The sequence below is a fragment of the Heteronotia binoei genome, chromosome 10, assembly GCF_032191835.1.
Source record: "Heteronotia binoei isolate CCM8104 ecotype False Entrance Well chromosome 10, APGP_CSIRO_Hbin_v1, whole genome shotgun sequence".
NCBI lineage: Eukaryota > Metazoa > Chordata > Lepidosauria > Squamata > Gekkonidae > Heteronotia > Heteronotia binoei.
Window position 1 is genome coordinate 45,671,754 of NC_083232.1, and position 15,166 is coordinate 45,686,919.

Genomic DNA, 15,166 nt, shown 5'->3' on the forward strand with positions numbered 1-15,166 from the left:
ACCCTTGTCCAGTTTCTAGTGCTGGTTGTATATTTGCAGTCCAACAATTCTGATTTGAAATCTGCTCACCTCTGTGGCAAAATATACACAAAGTATACATGAGTGTATACACATGGGTTTATCTGCCTAACTTGTTCAGCATCTGTTGCCCCCTCCCCCCGCCCACCCTGGGAGCCTGGCATATACTTTGAAGATCTAGAGTATAGACAGGATACTTTTCAAAGACCCAGCTATCTTTGAAGTGCATGAGTTTTTCTGTAAGTGGAATTTTCAAGCTGATCCCCAAATTCGTCTGGGTCTACATTCATGCTTTATTTCAAGTCAAGTTCAAGTTCAAAAACCTTTAAAGGCATAAAAGTTTTATGTCAATGAACTGGGGGCACATACTTCCTGTGGGTTTCTTTGAAAGTTCTAGCATACAACTGTCATCCTTGCTGTTTCAGAGAGTTTCAGACCTGCTTTATTTAATGGGTGGCTGTGAACAATGAAGGCTTGATGTAAATGTGACATGGGCTGAGGCAAGAGACTCGCTTGTGGGACTTAGCATTTGCACAGTATCTTATTTGAACTGGGGTACTTGGCAGGGTAGCAGGCCCATTCAGATGAGTGCAAAGATCCAGGAGTGTGTACCTTTGCTTCACCTGGGTCATAGAACTGCCCTTCCTTGAAGTGGACTTAAGAGTCTTCATCATTGATCTTCAGGGAATATGGGCTGTCCAGGAAAGAGAGAGTGGTTTGTTTACAGAAAAACAGTGGGTAGGAGAAAGGAGCAAAAAAGGCATCTCTTGTCATGCTATCCAGGCACATGCTCAGACCTATACTATACTATGTCATGCCCCAGAACTTTACAAAAAAAATAAATTAAAGCCAGTTTTGTAAAACTTGAAATTTAGTATTTTTAAAGAAGCTCCCTATAATGCAAAGAGGATGGCACAGTGGTAAGCTGCAGTACTGTAGTCCAAGCTCTGTTCACAACCTGGGTTTGAGCCTGGCAGAAGCTCACAGGTGACTCAGCCTTTCAGGTATCTGGCTCAAGACTGACTTAGCCTTCCATCCTTCCAAGGGTGATAAAATGATACCCAGCTTGCTGGGGGTAAAGTGTAGGTAACTGGAGAACAAAAGGTCTGCCCCCATAACAAAAAGTCTGCCAAGAAAACATTGTGATGTGACATCACCCTATGGGTCAGTAATGACTCGGTGCTTGCACATGGGACTGCCTTTACCTTTATAATCCAAAGCCCACAACTATAGGATACTTAGGTAAATCTGACTCTGATCCTACTTCCAGTTAGCATGAAAATGAAAATTTGTTTAGTGTCACTTAAAGGTGATATACTTAATGGCAATGTCTGTGTTATTATGACACCTTTTCTCCATCCAACTCATTGATCATTGTTCTATCCATCATTTTCCAATTTTGAAGGAAACCTTCCCAATGGCCTGTACACAATAGCTGGGAGAAACACTTACCTGTTTCTGTGCAAAGTGGAAATGGACCAGAAGATGGACCCAGTAGTTCCCCCCCCCCCAAAACCATCATGCCTCCCATTCAGTAATTGTATGAGGTCCATGCCCCTTCTATCTCCATTTCCTACTCCATGTGGATTGATGACCCCTGTTTGCACCATACAGATAGAGGAAGGAGTGTTTAAAATCATCCTTGCCCAACTCTGTTCTGCACAGAGCCTATGTGTACGTCAGTCACAATAGTTAGGACGTAGACCAGCCCTGTAGCCAGGATTTGAAGAATTTGGGGGCCCTGATTTTTTTCAGGCGGCACATGGTGGCCCCAGCCTCCATGGCCTCACCTACCACCGCTGAGGAGGAAAGCTGCCAGCTTGCTGCCATACAGACTCCCCCCTCCCCACAGCTGCCCCAAGGTGATCCTTTTCCAGCCCTCTTCCAGAAGCTCTGGTGGGGAGCCACCCAGAGGTTTAGATACATGCCGCATGGTGCCCTTACCTGTAGCATGATCCAGCTAGGCAAGCCCGGCAGGACTGGGGGTTGGGGTGGAAGGCGGCACCAAATCGCAGCTGACTTCTGGGGTTACAAGACCTCCAATTCGGATTTCTTCCTGTTGCAGGGTGAGCCAAAGCTGCCCAAGCGCAGCTCCCATCCTCACTCGGGTGGCCAGCGAGACCAGGCCAGAAAACCCCTGCAGGCAAACATCACCTCTCCACTGATCCCCAGCCCCGGACTGCAGCCGGGACCTCCACTTGTGTGCGCCAGCCTACCCTACCCTGCCCTGTCTGCAGGGGAGCCATCTGCCCCCTACGTCCGTCCCCTCACTTGAGGGCCAGAATGGCCTCTTCTTGCAGGCGCTCTTTAATAATAATAATAATAATAATAATAAACTTTTATTTATATCCCGCCCTCCCTGCCAGGGCAGGCTCAGGGCAGCTCACAAGACATGGTGTATACCATGATTACAATAAAATACAGTTAAAACACAGTGAGATAAATAGATTAAAACCAATATAAATTGAAGGTGCTACAGTACAATACATATATAACAAGATGGCTGGATATCATTTTCAGGATTCCACTTTGAAAGCCAGTTGAAAGAGGACAATTTTACTAGCCCTGCGGAACTGATTGAAGTCCCGCAGGGCTTGCACCTCCTCTGGTAGCTGATTCCACCAATGGGGAGCCATTATTGAGAAGGCCTGCTCCCTCGTTGTTTTCAGTTTGGCCTCCCTTGGTCCAGGGATTTTTAGAAGATTTTGAGAACTAGATCTCAGTGCTCTCTGGGGAACATATGGGGAGAGGCGGTCCCTAAGGTAGGCAGGTCCTCGGCCATATAGGGCTTTAAAGGTAATAACCAGCACCTTGTAATGAACTCGGAACACAATTGGCAGCCAGTGCAGTTCCCGCAGCCTAGGCTGCACATGTTCCCACCAAGGTAGTCCCACTAACAGCCTGTCTGCCTCATTCTGCACTAGCTGCAGTTTCCAAGTTCGGTACAGGGGCAGCCCCACGTAGAAAGCATTACAGTAGTCCAGCCTCGAGGTGACCGTTGCATGAATCACTGTTGCCAGGTCGCTACGTTCCAGGAAGGGGGCCAACTGCCTCGCCCTCCTAAGATGGAAAAAGGCGGGTTTAGCAGTGGCTGCTATCTGTGCCTCCATTGTCAAGGAAGGCTCTAGCCCAACGTCAGCCCAACATGGAGCTTAACTTTCAATCCTGGGTGCTGAAAGTGCCCCGTTGTTTCTGCTTGCTGAGGGGTCAGAGATTTCTTCCAGCCCCTAAGCAAGCAGAAGCAACTTTGAGCTTAACTTTCAGTTCTGGGCTCCAAAAGTGCCATGTTGTTTCTGCTTGCTGAGGGGTCAGAGATTTCTTCCAGCCCCTAAGCAAGCAGAAGCAACACAGAGCTTAACTTTCAGTCTTGGGCACTGAAAGTGTCCAGTTGTTTCTGCTTGCTGGGGGGATCAGAAATTTCTTCCAGTCCCTAAGCAAGCAGAAGCAACACAGAGCTTAACTTTCAGTCCTGGGCCAGTTGTTTCTGCTTGCTGAGGGGTCAGAGATTTCTTCCAGCCCCTAAGCAAGCAGAAGCAACAGGGAGCTTAACTTTCAGTCCTGGTCTCTGAAAGTGCTCTGTTGTTTCTGCTTGCTGAGGGGTCAGAAAATTCTTCCGGCCCCTAAGCGAGCAGAAGCAACTGTGTATGATCACGTCCCCTAAGCAAGCAGAAGCAATGGTGTATGATGACAGCAGAATGGAGAATGATGCAGCTGAAGCACTGGAGGCTAGTTAGGGGCCCCAAGTCAGGGGGCCCTGCCTAGCAGTCGGGGCTGTGGCCCCACAGGCCCCCTCATAGCTATGGGCCTGGTGCAGACTGCCCAGAGAGGATAGATGTGTACAGCTTCTACACATGTAGGTTCCATAGAGAAGTTCTGATGAAAGTCTAGAGGTCAGATGCTGCCAATGAATCCAGTCTTGACTCTCCTACACTATAGCTTGGATCCTATAACTGTGGTCTGCATGTGCATGACTCTGACACAAGATCAGTGGTATTCATTTCAGTGGTATTCATTGAGCCCCTTGCATATGAAAGTGTTAGTAGCAGAGGAGGCAAGCTGTGCAGAGGCAAAGCACATGTGGAACACAGTCATAGGATCCAAGCCCATGGATATGTTACCTGTACAGGGCTGAGGTGCAAAAGATCAGTGTAGCAAATGTGAAGCCTGCTAAGACCAAGTCTGATAAACTGTAGTCTTAATGTAATGCTGTCAGCCGTGTAGTAGATAGCAAATCTACATGGCAGATCAATGCCATCAAGAAAAAATGCAATTCTTGTTTGTTTATGGGAGCTTTTAGTGGTATGTGGGTTGCATCCAATGTGACCATTTCTGAAGCAGAGAATTGAAGAGATTCATTGGGGGGAAAAACTACTGTATTCTGTGTAGAAGGGATTTTGATGTGATGCTGATTACATAGCTTTCACTAGTAAAGGCAGCTTGAAATAACCTGATGATAAATTGCTGCTGGTGAGTTGGTACATGAGTTCAAATTGAAATGCAAAGTAGCTGTCAGCTGAAATCAGGTGTCCTAATAAATTCTCTAATTCAATCTATTTAACAAGAGTCATTTGATCTTTTAAGATGTTGTTTTAAATTGGCTAGGGAGTGTAGGTTGCTGTAGAATTGTACTTGCTGCAAAAGCGAAAGATAGTAAGTTAAATTGTGGGGCTGGTAAAGTTATTCCTTGTGTTGTTTTTAGGTTTCCAAATACAGTAGTAAAAAGTAAAACAATTAAGCACACACATATTATTTCACATACAGTTAGACTACAAAAACCACAAAACAAACAAAAAATAATGTGGGGTGCAAACACTGAACTATCATTTCAATTTATTTTCATGTTACATATATAGAAATCTTCTTTAACCTAGTCCCTCTCTCCTATGTTACCTAACCCTCCTTATCCAACCAATCATACATAGGTTGCCATACTACTTTACACTGAGTTATATTCCCTTCAGTCAATTTTACTGAAAGGAAGTCCATTTCAGCTGTTTCTAGTAACTTCTGTACAAATTCCTCTTTTGGGGGTATCAATGATGTCTTCCAATACCTTGCATGCACAATTCTCGCAGCCGCGGTTGCGTAAATCAAGAGTCTAGTCTGTAACTTAGATATGGAGCCTTGACATGTACTCAAAAGATAAAATTCTGGTGAATGTTTAATGCTTATTTTAAGTACTTTTTGTATCCATATATATATATATATATATATATATATATATATATATATATATATATATATATATTTGGACCCAATATCTCTTTGCTTTCTCACATTGCCACCACATGTGATAGAATGAGCCAACAGTCTTCTGAATTTCCAGCATCTACTCGAACTATTTGCATACATTTTAGATAATATCTCAGGCGTACTATACCACCTATACAGCATCTTATATATATTCTCTTTGAAAGTGGAGGATCTAGTCAATTTTATATTCATTTGCCATAGCTTCTCCCAGTCTGCCAATGCTATCGTATGTCCAGTGTTTTGCATCCACTTTACCATGCTTTTTTTTACAATTTCGTCTTGCGTTCTCATGCCTAATAATAAGTTATATATTTTAGTAATTAGTTTTACATCAGTCTCAATCCATATTTCATCTAGTTCATTCATTTTTTCTGCAAAGCCAAGGGTTTTCTCTTTTATCTAGTAATGTATGGTAAGTGTAGGATTCTTTCCAATTAAATAAGTTTGGATGGATCGAAGCTTCTGTTGGAGACAACCACTTCGGCACCTTGTTGTACAGTTGCGGTTTGATCCATTGCCAAGTTTTGTAAACCGCTTTCCTTATTTCATGTCTGACAAATGAGCTATTTTTTGGTTAATCTTTGGTTCTAGATTTTTTTCCCCATTTTCCTTCTCTTTTTAACTTACCTTGTTTTATCTATGTATATTTATGTTCAATGTATGATAAATTTCCCAATATACTTATTCACAATACTTAAATATTCATAAAACTTATTTACCTCTAATATTTATAGTTCCTGAAACACTTTAACCACTCCTGCCAATTAAGGTCAACTCTTTCTAAATTTTATACCTCCTATTCACTTATCAATCCAGTAGATTTTATACTAATAGTTATCTCCAATCAGTTCTTCAGGTCACAATTAATTGGTTAAATCACGTCAGAAGCTAATTGCTTCAATCACCAGCACAATCAAAATTAGTTGATTCCATACAGATTAATTAAACTCAAAACACCCACTACATCTAGTTAAATTCCCCTTGTATATTACGGTCTTACTTCCTCCTCCTAGGCAACAAGTTCCGTCTCTAGAGCATCTACAACAGTTCTGCTCTGTCTTTCCTTCTCCCTTCTTGGTACTCACTTCCTGCTTCTTCTTCCCACAAATCCCTGCAATACCTTTGACAATACTTAACGTTAGTTCAGTTGTTCAATCAATCAAAAATATAAGTCAAGTCCGCTCACAACTTCCACCTCCCACAAACCCGACAATTTTCTCATCTCCATTTCAATCCATCGTAGTTTGCAGCCCTTTCTTCGGAGAAGAGGCAGCCAAGTTGTCGCTAAGAGCCGCCCCTTCCCCCTTTAGCTTCTTCAAAATGGCGACTCCTCCAACTTCCTTCTCACCCTCACTTTGATCCGTCTCCCAATATCCTCTAATATCTAGCTTTCGACTTTCCCTTCCTTCCCAATTATTCCAGTCTTTCTAACGTAAGTTCTGTATCCATCTCTACTCCATTCAGCTTTCACCACTATGCCTCAATACTCTCTCTCCAGCTCTCCACATCCCACTCACCACCTCCACATTCTGTTATGCTCACTGTCTTCCTTTCCATCCGCAAGCCATCTACCGCCCCTCCACTTCCTCTCTGCCATTTCAGCCACGTCACCGCCACCGCCGTGGCTCTCCACTCCAGCTCCTTCTTCAAGTTCCCCACCACTGTGGCCGCGTTGTCTCCAACAGCACATCTCACCGTCTCCACACCTTCCTCTCCACCGCCGTTGCAACCACTGCCACCACCGTGCCTCTCCGCCTCAGCTCTCTCCTCACCTCCTCCACCGTTGGCGCTGCCGCAGCTATCCACCTTGACTCTCTCCCCAACTTCACCATTACCACCATTCCGACATCTCTCCAACTTTGTTCCTTTCCTGCATCAACTCTCTCCTTGGCATTTCTCATAGGGTTAGGTATGTCAATCTTTTTCCATCCAAAAAATCTCCGTTCTCGGTTCAAATTAATGCAGTTCGGGTTATTACAGTTTGATGTAATTTCTGCATTCCCACTCCTCCAAGTTCCGGAGACCCAGTTGAGTCGCAAAAAGCATTTACTAGCCTCGGCATGAGAGAGGCTGAAAAACTGGAGAGGGAGACCTCTGTCTCCCCTCTAGCCTCCCAACTAATTCCCTTAGCTATAGAGAATCTTACCAATCCTCTTTTTAGGGGTACCCCTGTCAAGGAGCCCCCTCTAAACCTAGTAATCAGGACACTTGGAGAGCACTCGGACAAGCGTACTGTGTCACTGCGCCATCTTCCCGGAAGTCTCCAATTATGCTTTCCAAGTTTACTGAGTAATAATTGTTTTAAATTATTGTTTCAGAATTCATCTTCTGTGGGTTATAGAAATAAAGGAAATCAGTACTGCAGACAAGATACAGCGTAATAAAATTACTAGCGACTAATTTATCCAAAGTACCTTTACCAGATATTGGCTGAACACAGAATTATGGAAGGCATAGGTCAAATATAGTCCTAAGATCACTGGCCCTTTTTGTGATACCAGGGTTTAATTGCATGAACTTCAGAGGATTTAAAGCTGCTGAAATAAGGACCGTGGTTTATCTGGTTTGTCGATTAGGCTAGCCATAATTTTCTATGAAGATAAATTCAATTACGGCAATGGGACATAATGTCACATAATAGGATTTGGGTGAGCGGCTGCTCCACTAAATATGCTTCCTCAGAATTGTGGCTGTTGGCCACAGCTTAGCACACCATTACATATGCTTGCAGAACACTCAAATCAATGTAGTTTAAAAGCAATGCAGTTAAAGTGCGCGTAGCTGCACTGAGACTATTAAAATCAGTGAAGGATTTAATATTGTATAAATGTTATACCTTGAGTTGACATATCAGTCAATTGACTACCTATTATTTGACCATGATAAAATACTGTCAAATATTCCATGAAGACAAGAATGCGACTGTGTAGTTGCTATCTTGCCTTTTAAACTCCATTAGGATGTCATGTGTTTGCAAAGGCAGAAGCAGAGGATGGCTGCCGCTAGCCCTTCCAGCATTGGGACAAACAAAACATTCTTTTGGCCAGGTGCTATAACTGCAAGCATCTCCAAACAGAAAAAACCCCAGCCTGCTACCTGTTTGCAATACAACCTTTAAAATGGTCTTTTGTTTTTCATATTTCTTGTTACTTTGTTTTGTCTCTGTTCTGATTTCATGTTTTTGAAAAAAATGTCAAAACTGTATGCTGATTTTGATGTTCCATGAGGGAAGCCAAAGAGAAGAAATGTCCAGTGGATCATTCATGTTTACTTCATATTGTTTGTTAACAGTTCAGATTCATTACATTAAAAATCATTCTCATTGTTTAACAGTTTACATTATTTGTTATTGTAATTCACCTAAGTATCAAAGCTGTTAATGAAAATAACTTTCTGTTTTAAGAACACTTGACCAGCATTTGACCGGTCAGTTCACCAAATCCTTTTTTGATCAGTCAACTGGTGAATCCTAGCATCAGTCAACTGGTGAATCCTAGCATTAGGACAGCTTTTAGATCCTTTATGGATCAAAGATCAAAGTGAACATACTAAAGTGGATTTGGAAGCAGTTGGCCAGTTGATAGTTGCAGGGAGTCAACAAAGGACAACATTTTCCAACCAACTGCTATTTTTCATTCAGTGAAACCCAAAGTGGTTAGAATCTGTTAGAACGCTGGACCTTCTGGCCTATCTTTGTCAGAGTTCCCCACTGCTGTTCTTATTTCATTTGTACATTTGCATGTATATAGTTCTGTGTACTCAGTGGAACATTTCAGGCATCTGATGAAGTGGGTTGTGCCTTGCAAAAACTTGGGATTCAATATATTCATTTGTCTTTTATATACCAAGAATCTGTGTTATTTGTGTCTACAGCAGACTCACCTGGCAACCACACAAGGTTTAAACTTACCAAACTTAAAAGACGCATTTGAATGGTAGCACCATTCAGATGTAGATGGGGAAGTCACTCAGTCCCCACCACTGTAGTATGCAGTCTTTCTTTGCCTGATAATGGTTAACCCAAATGGTCATCTTCAATTTGATAGCATATTGGTTGGATAAGATTGGGGAAAATGATCTGTGGCAGGTTGGTTGCTCTTAGAAATGGACTTTGTATGCTTAAGTTTCCTACTTTCAATCACTGAATTATTCCCCCCCCCCCCCAGAACTATGCAACCATGCTTGGGAAGCAAACCAATAAAAATGAAGAGAGCTCACCTAACAAGCCTTGCTTTGGATCCCACCTCCCAGAAGAGAAACTTGAAGCACTTCGAGATGAGCAGCTTGGACAACTACAGGAACTAATGCAAGAAGCTACCAAACCCAAGAGACAGTTTAATGTTTTGGATGATACGGAATACAAAAGCTAGTCTATTTCTTTGAATAGATTTTTAAGTAAAAATTTTTGGTGCTTCCTTTTGCTCTAATTTTGAAGAAAGCCTCACTGTGAAAAATAAATCAAGTTGACATACATCCTTTCTCTTTTATTTCAACCTCCAGGGATATACATGGGAATATTTAGAAATAGATACTGTCCCACTTGTATTAATTATGGCCTACGCTACCACTTAGCATAACAGAACACTTGTTATTTCTCAGGCTTTTGGCTATGTTAAGTTTGTCTCTGGCCGTTTTCCCACTCACGTTTTACTGGCGCCACGACCATCCTGACGCCGGCGAATCTGCCTGGATTTCGCATCAGAAGCTCCGGCGCTCCCAGAAGTGCCGGCTACTTCCGTCGCTAAGCCAGCGCAAACGGAAATCGCAAAGATGCAGGAAAACGTTTGCGCTGGCTTAGCGACGGAAAGCGCCGGCGCTTCTGGGAGCGCCGGCGCTTCTGTTGCGAAATCCAGGCAGATTCGCCGGCGTCAGGATGGTCGTGGCGCCAGTAAAACGTGAGTGGGAAAACGGCCACATGCAGGGAGAGAGTTAAATAGAAGGCTTTGTACTAAGATAAGATTTCAGGGGAGAACATAATGGGATTTAAGAAATGCTGGGTGTAAAGGTACCACTGTTTTTCAAGATCTGAAGTATTCCACAAATCTTGTTGTTCCTTTCTTATAATAGTACAGTAAGATGAGGTCACTCCAGAAGTGTCCTGTAGCTTCATTTCTGTAACTGCTTGTGCCTGAAGCTGCAAGGAGGTATATGTATGGCAGGACCTGAGGCCTGTTAAGACTGGTAGATCTCAGTTCTGTTGCAAGTTTCAAGAGGATTTTCAGTGGCGACTGGCACTAGCAGGTCTCCCTCAAAAGTATGAGAGCAGCTGGACGTGATGCTTTTTTTCTCCCTTGCCATGATTGGAAAAGTTACTGGAAGTAAATTAAAGGGGAGAGAGATGTCTTTTGGGGACAGGGAAGATCCTGGAACTTGATTAAGCAAGCTCCTGAGTGACATAGCTCCCCACTCCCACAAGCCCAAGATAATTGCTGGCTTGACCACTGTTCTGTGAAGTCTTAGGGCCAAACGACACATTCGGGTTTTTAAAGAGTTGAGTTTGCCAGAGCTGCAGGGGAAGAAAGGGCTCCTCTCTTCCCTCCAGCCCATTTTCCAGCATTAAAACAACACCGGGAGAAGTTTCCCTGTTTTAGCTGCTCTCCAGCTCTGTTTCTGCATTTCCTGCAGCTGCAGGAAACACAACTCTCTGTAAAAAAAAACTCAAACATGAAGTTAGGCCCTTAAAAATAAACTCTTTGAGGGATATTGGTTTAGATCTCTTAGAGACATACTTTGTGTGGACAGGACTTGGGATGAAAACAGACAAACTAAATATGCATTTTGTATAATTCACTTTTTATATTATGAAAAAATTAGAACTCTTGGTGAGAAAACTTTGCGATTTTATGTTAGGGTTCCTGAAGAACTCTTTTGTATACATTTGACCCTTGGGACTGCATAATTTTTAATTAACTCTAAAATGTCATCTCTTGCCACTCTCATAGTTTTTCAGATGCTTTTCCAGAAAAACAGTTTTCCCAATATGTTCCACTGTGAAGACTGATCAAAGGCAGCTGGATTCAAGTCCAGTGGCACTTTAGAGGCCAACAAGAGTTTGGGGGTGTAGGGTTGCCAGCTCCCAGGTAGAAGTGGGGGAATCCCTTGGTTTTGTGGGCTCTTGCCCGCCATAGACAGCTGGCTGGCAGGGGAAGGCCTGCCACAACAGCCACAACCCGGCACACCACCCCCAGTGTGATGGCATCATCATGCCGGGGACATCACATGGCAACACTCTGGTATTTTGGGCAAAACTCTGGTAACCATAGAGTTTTGCCCTAAATACTAAAGTATTGCCGTGCGATGTCACACACACACACATCCCTCCAGGAATGGTCCCTTCCACCCCCTACTAGTGAGAGCATAGGACTGGGCAACCATATTGGGGTATGAGCTATCAAAAGGAAGGCTCCAAAGAGTCAAAAGCATGCATTCATCTTGTTTGTCCTCCCTCCACCCTGGGGATTCTAAACAACAGTTTAATCTTTGTTTAGAGGCATAGTCTGTGGGAAGCAAATTCACCTACATGCCCTCATTTGATCAGTATGTTGTTTCTTTCAAAGCTTCTGAAAACTGGAAGCCTTACTTGTGCTTATGATGAAAGGCAAGAAGGGAAGGAGACAAGAGAACAAAACATGTAACCATGACATCAAGCTGCATTTGTGCCTGTTGCAGTAAATCTTACATTTAATTTGCAGTGTGTTGTGAGATCTGAATGCAGCCATAATCCCTATGTCATAGTTTTGATTGTTGTTACCAAACAGGATGGGATCTGCCTTTTCAGCACAGTTCTGTGACTTTTCAGTAATATTTGTATGGCAATACCTTGTGAAAGAAGTGTGCCTTTCCACAGATGTGACCACAGGGATGTATGATCTGAACTTTATGCTGGTCAGGGGTCTGCATTCATCTCAGTGGTCATCTTTGGTATAACTTGTCCCCATCTTAGCATCCATCCCATGCATCCTTTTTTCTCCTTCCCACTGAGTGTGTTCTCTCACCTGGTCTGTTCTCTAAGTGGCTTCTTTTCTAAGAATGTATAGGGTTTTGCCTGTATCTATTATGGGGGAAGGAAAGTACCTTCTTTCACATGCTTGCTTGTTTATTTTATTTATTTAAAACATCTGTATGCATGCCACCTTTCTGTCCAAATAGGGCCCCCAAGGTTGTCGTTCTATTGTTATTGTTAGCCCTGGTAGGTGAGTCAGTATAGCAAGCAACAGACCAACGACATTCTGTGCTTAACAATATACAATTTATTTACATAATTTATATCCACCACCAAAGTGCTTCGCCAAGCAAACCACCTAGAGTAGAAGGATACATTGCACAGTACAGCATTGCTTATATACAATTTACGTAGCATATGCACCAATGGGTTACAAGTGCTGAGTCATTGTGCATTAAACACTCAACCTTTGCACTCGTTACCAAATGTCAGTCAGAACTGGTTTCACCTTGTTGAGACTTGATAAGTACTGACAATTAAAAAGGCACTATGAACCTGATTTTGAAAACAGGACACACAAATGGAACAAACAATTAAAAGCAAGCAAGAAGAAGGGTCAGTAATGGTATGGCACATGAAACAGAAAAATCTTAGGTCATTGGTGGAGACAATGATTGTCGAGGATAAGTGAATCTTCCTGGGAAGAGAATTATAATGTTGGCAGCGTGAGCAAGGAGGCCCTTTTTTTGGGTTACCATCTGTCTAGCCTTATTCTTTGATAGGACTGATATTTTATTTGTTTGTTTGTTTAAAACATTTTTATTCTGCTTTCCCATCCAATCAGGGTCCGCAAGGAAGCAAACATTAAAACATTTGAACAATGAAAAACATTTAAAAATATAAAATGTCAATAAACAACATCAGAACCAGGAAGGAGGTCCAGTAACCATTACCATGAATGTGGCAAATGAAAAAGTCTTCACCCACTTGTGGAAGGCACTAATAGAGACAGCTAAATCTCCCTGGGCAGGGAGTTTCAATGTTTTGGTACCACTACTGAGAAAGCTTTTTCTTGGGCCACTACCCATCTAGCTGATGGCGGGGGCAACCATTGCAGGGCTTCTGAAGGTGACTAGAAGCATTCCCTTAAAGGAATTAAACAGTGCGAGAAAATTGGAAGTTCAAGGATTTGCCCTAAGATTACATGACCTTGGTTCTAGAACAAGGTTGAGAGATGGCTGTACAAGGCATTTTCATTGTTCTTCATGGTAAAGTTGTTTTCAACCATGCTTCATTCTGGTCTCTTTTTTTTAATCAGCAAACCTTGACATAGACTAAGACTCCATCTTAGACTTGGAGCTTGATTGACCTCAACCAGCATTATGTGAAGATCCTGTGCCCCACCGCATGATTCCACCTACGACAGCAGAGCTTTTAATGTTAGTAGTCATCTTTCAAATGCCTCATATCTTTCTTCTCACCATGTCCTTCACATATGATCTTGACCTTCTCTAAAAGATTCATTTTCCACAGTGAATTCATCATTAAAAACAGGGGTTTGGTCATTGTGAAACAGTGTAATACATATAAATATATACAGCAATGCTTAAAAAGTTGAATGTCAAATTTTAACTTTTTATTAATGTCAAAAAGTGAAGGATTCTGAAAACTAGCACCAATAGCTTTGTATTCATGTTTTGTTTGTATGTTAACAAAATAAAAGTGTTACCTAAATAAGGCCTTTCTAGATAATAATTTGCAGAAGGATACTATAGGTCGTATGAGATGGGTACAGATGATGCAAATATCTTTCCTTCCGCTTGCGTATTTGATACATGAAAATTCCATTTTCTATGCACTCAGATGCAAATAAATGATAGGCAAAAGCTGTCTCCCTAAGGCAGTACTGAATATTCAATATTCACTTTGAAAGTAGGGATACTTGAACATCTCTTTGCTTGGAATAGGCAACAGTTCAAAAAAAAAGTTTGAGTCCCAGACATTTGAATGTGTTGATAATATGATCAAATACATTTACATGAGCATGTTCTTCCAATGTCTCCTGCCCCCATCTACCCATGGCTCAACCTGGAACAGAAAGATGCTTCCTTTTTCTCTTTTGATTCTGCAAAAAGGTGAGGGAATCATCTGTATGGCTTGTTTGTCTAATATTCCGTGCTTGTTTTGGCAGCCCAGTTGAGTGTGTTTGAGACAGAGTGCATCACAAAATAGTGATGTGTTCTCATGCTGTGCCCTGGGAGCTATTGGTTGTATCCTGCAAGTTCTGAGGATATGCCAACTCAGAAATAGCAGTGACTGATGAATGGTGCCAAATCAATAAACACAAAACTTACCCATCTGTTTCATTTTTATTCTGCTAGTCTACTAAGATGCTCAGGGCATCCTATGTGATTCTTCTGTCCTCAGGATGAGAAAATGAGAGAGACTGAGTCAAAATCCTTTAGTGAGCTTCTTCAAAAGAGGCATTTGTACCCAAGTACAAACCGAGAGCCAGTTTGGTGTAGTGGTTAAGTGCGCAGACTCTTATCTGGGAGAATCGGGTTTGATTCCCCACTCCGCCACATGCACCTGCTGGAATGGCCTTGGGTTTGCCATAGTTCTGGTTGTCCTTGAAAGGGCAGCTGCTGTGAGAGCCCTCTCAGCCCCACCCACCTCGCAGGGTGTCTGTTGTGGGGGAGGAAGATAAAGGAGATTGTAAGCCACTCTGAGACCGTTTTCGCACACAGCATACCATGCGGTCACGTTCCTGTTCTCTCCGCAGTGTCTGTCGGATTTCCCATTATCTGCACCGGAGTTACAGGAAATGTGGCTTTTTGCAGCAAATGTAAACTGGGTTTTAGCGGTTTACATTTGCTACGCAAAAGCCGTGGCACTTCCTGTAACTTCAGGGCAGATAATGGGAAATCCGACGGACGCTGCGGAGAGAACAGG

General features: G+C 42.6%; 2 protein-coding genes across 8 annotated transcripts in view; both read left to right on the forward strand.

Moving 5' to 3' along the window:
* SDHAF3 (succinate dehydrogenase complex assembly factor 3) overlaps nt 1-9,744 on the forward strand; it is a 42,921-nt gene extending 33,177 nt beyond the window's left edge. For all 7 annotated transcript variants that reach the window (XM_060248550.1, XM_060248551.1, XM_060248547.1 and 4 more), the window contains exon 3: nt 9,438-9,744. In XM_060248550.1, the coding sequence (XP_060104533.1) occupies nt 9,438-9,641 (204 nt within the window). In that variant the 3' untranslated portion in view covers nt 9,642-9,744. The remainder of the gene's footprint in view (nt 1-9,437) is intronic.
* The window catches only part of TAC1 (tachykinin precursor 1), a 366,930-nt gene that overhangs the window by 95,325 nt on the left and 256,439 nt on the right, over nt 1-15,166 (forward strand). The window lies entirely within an intron of this gene.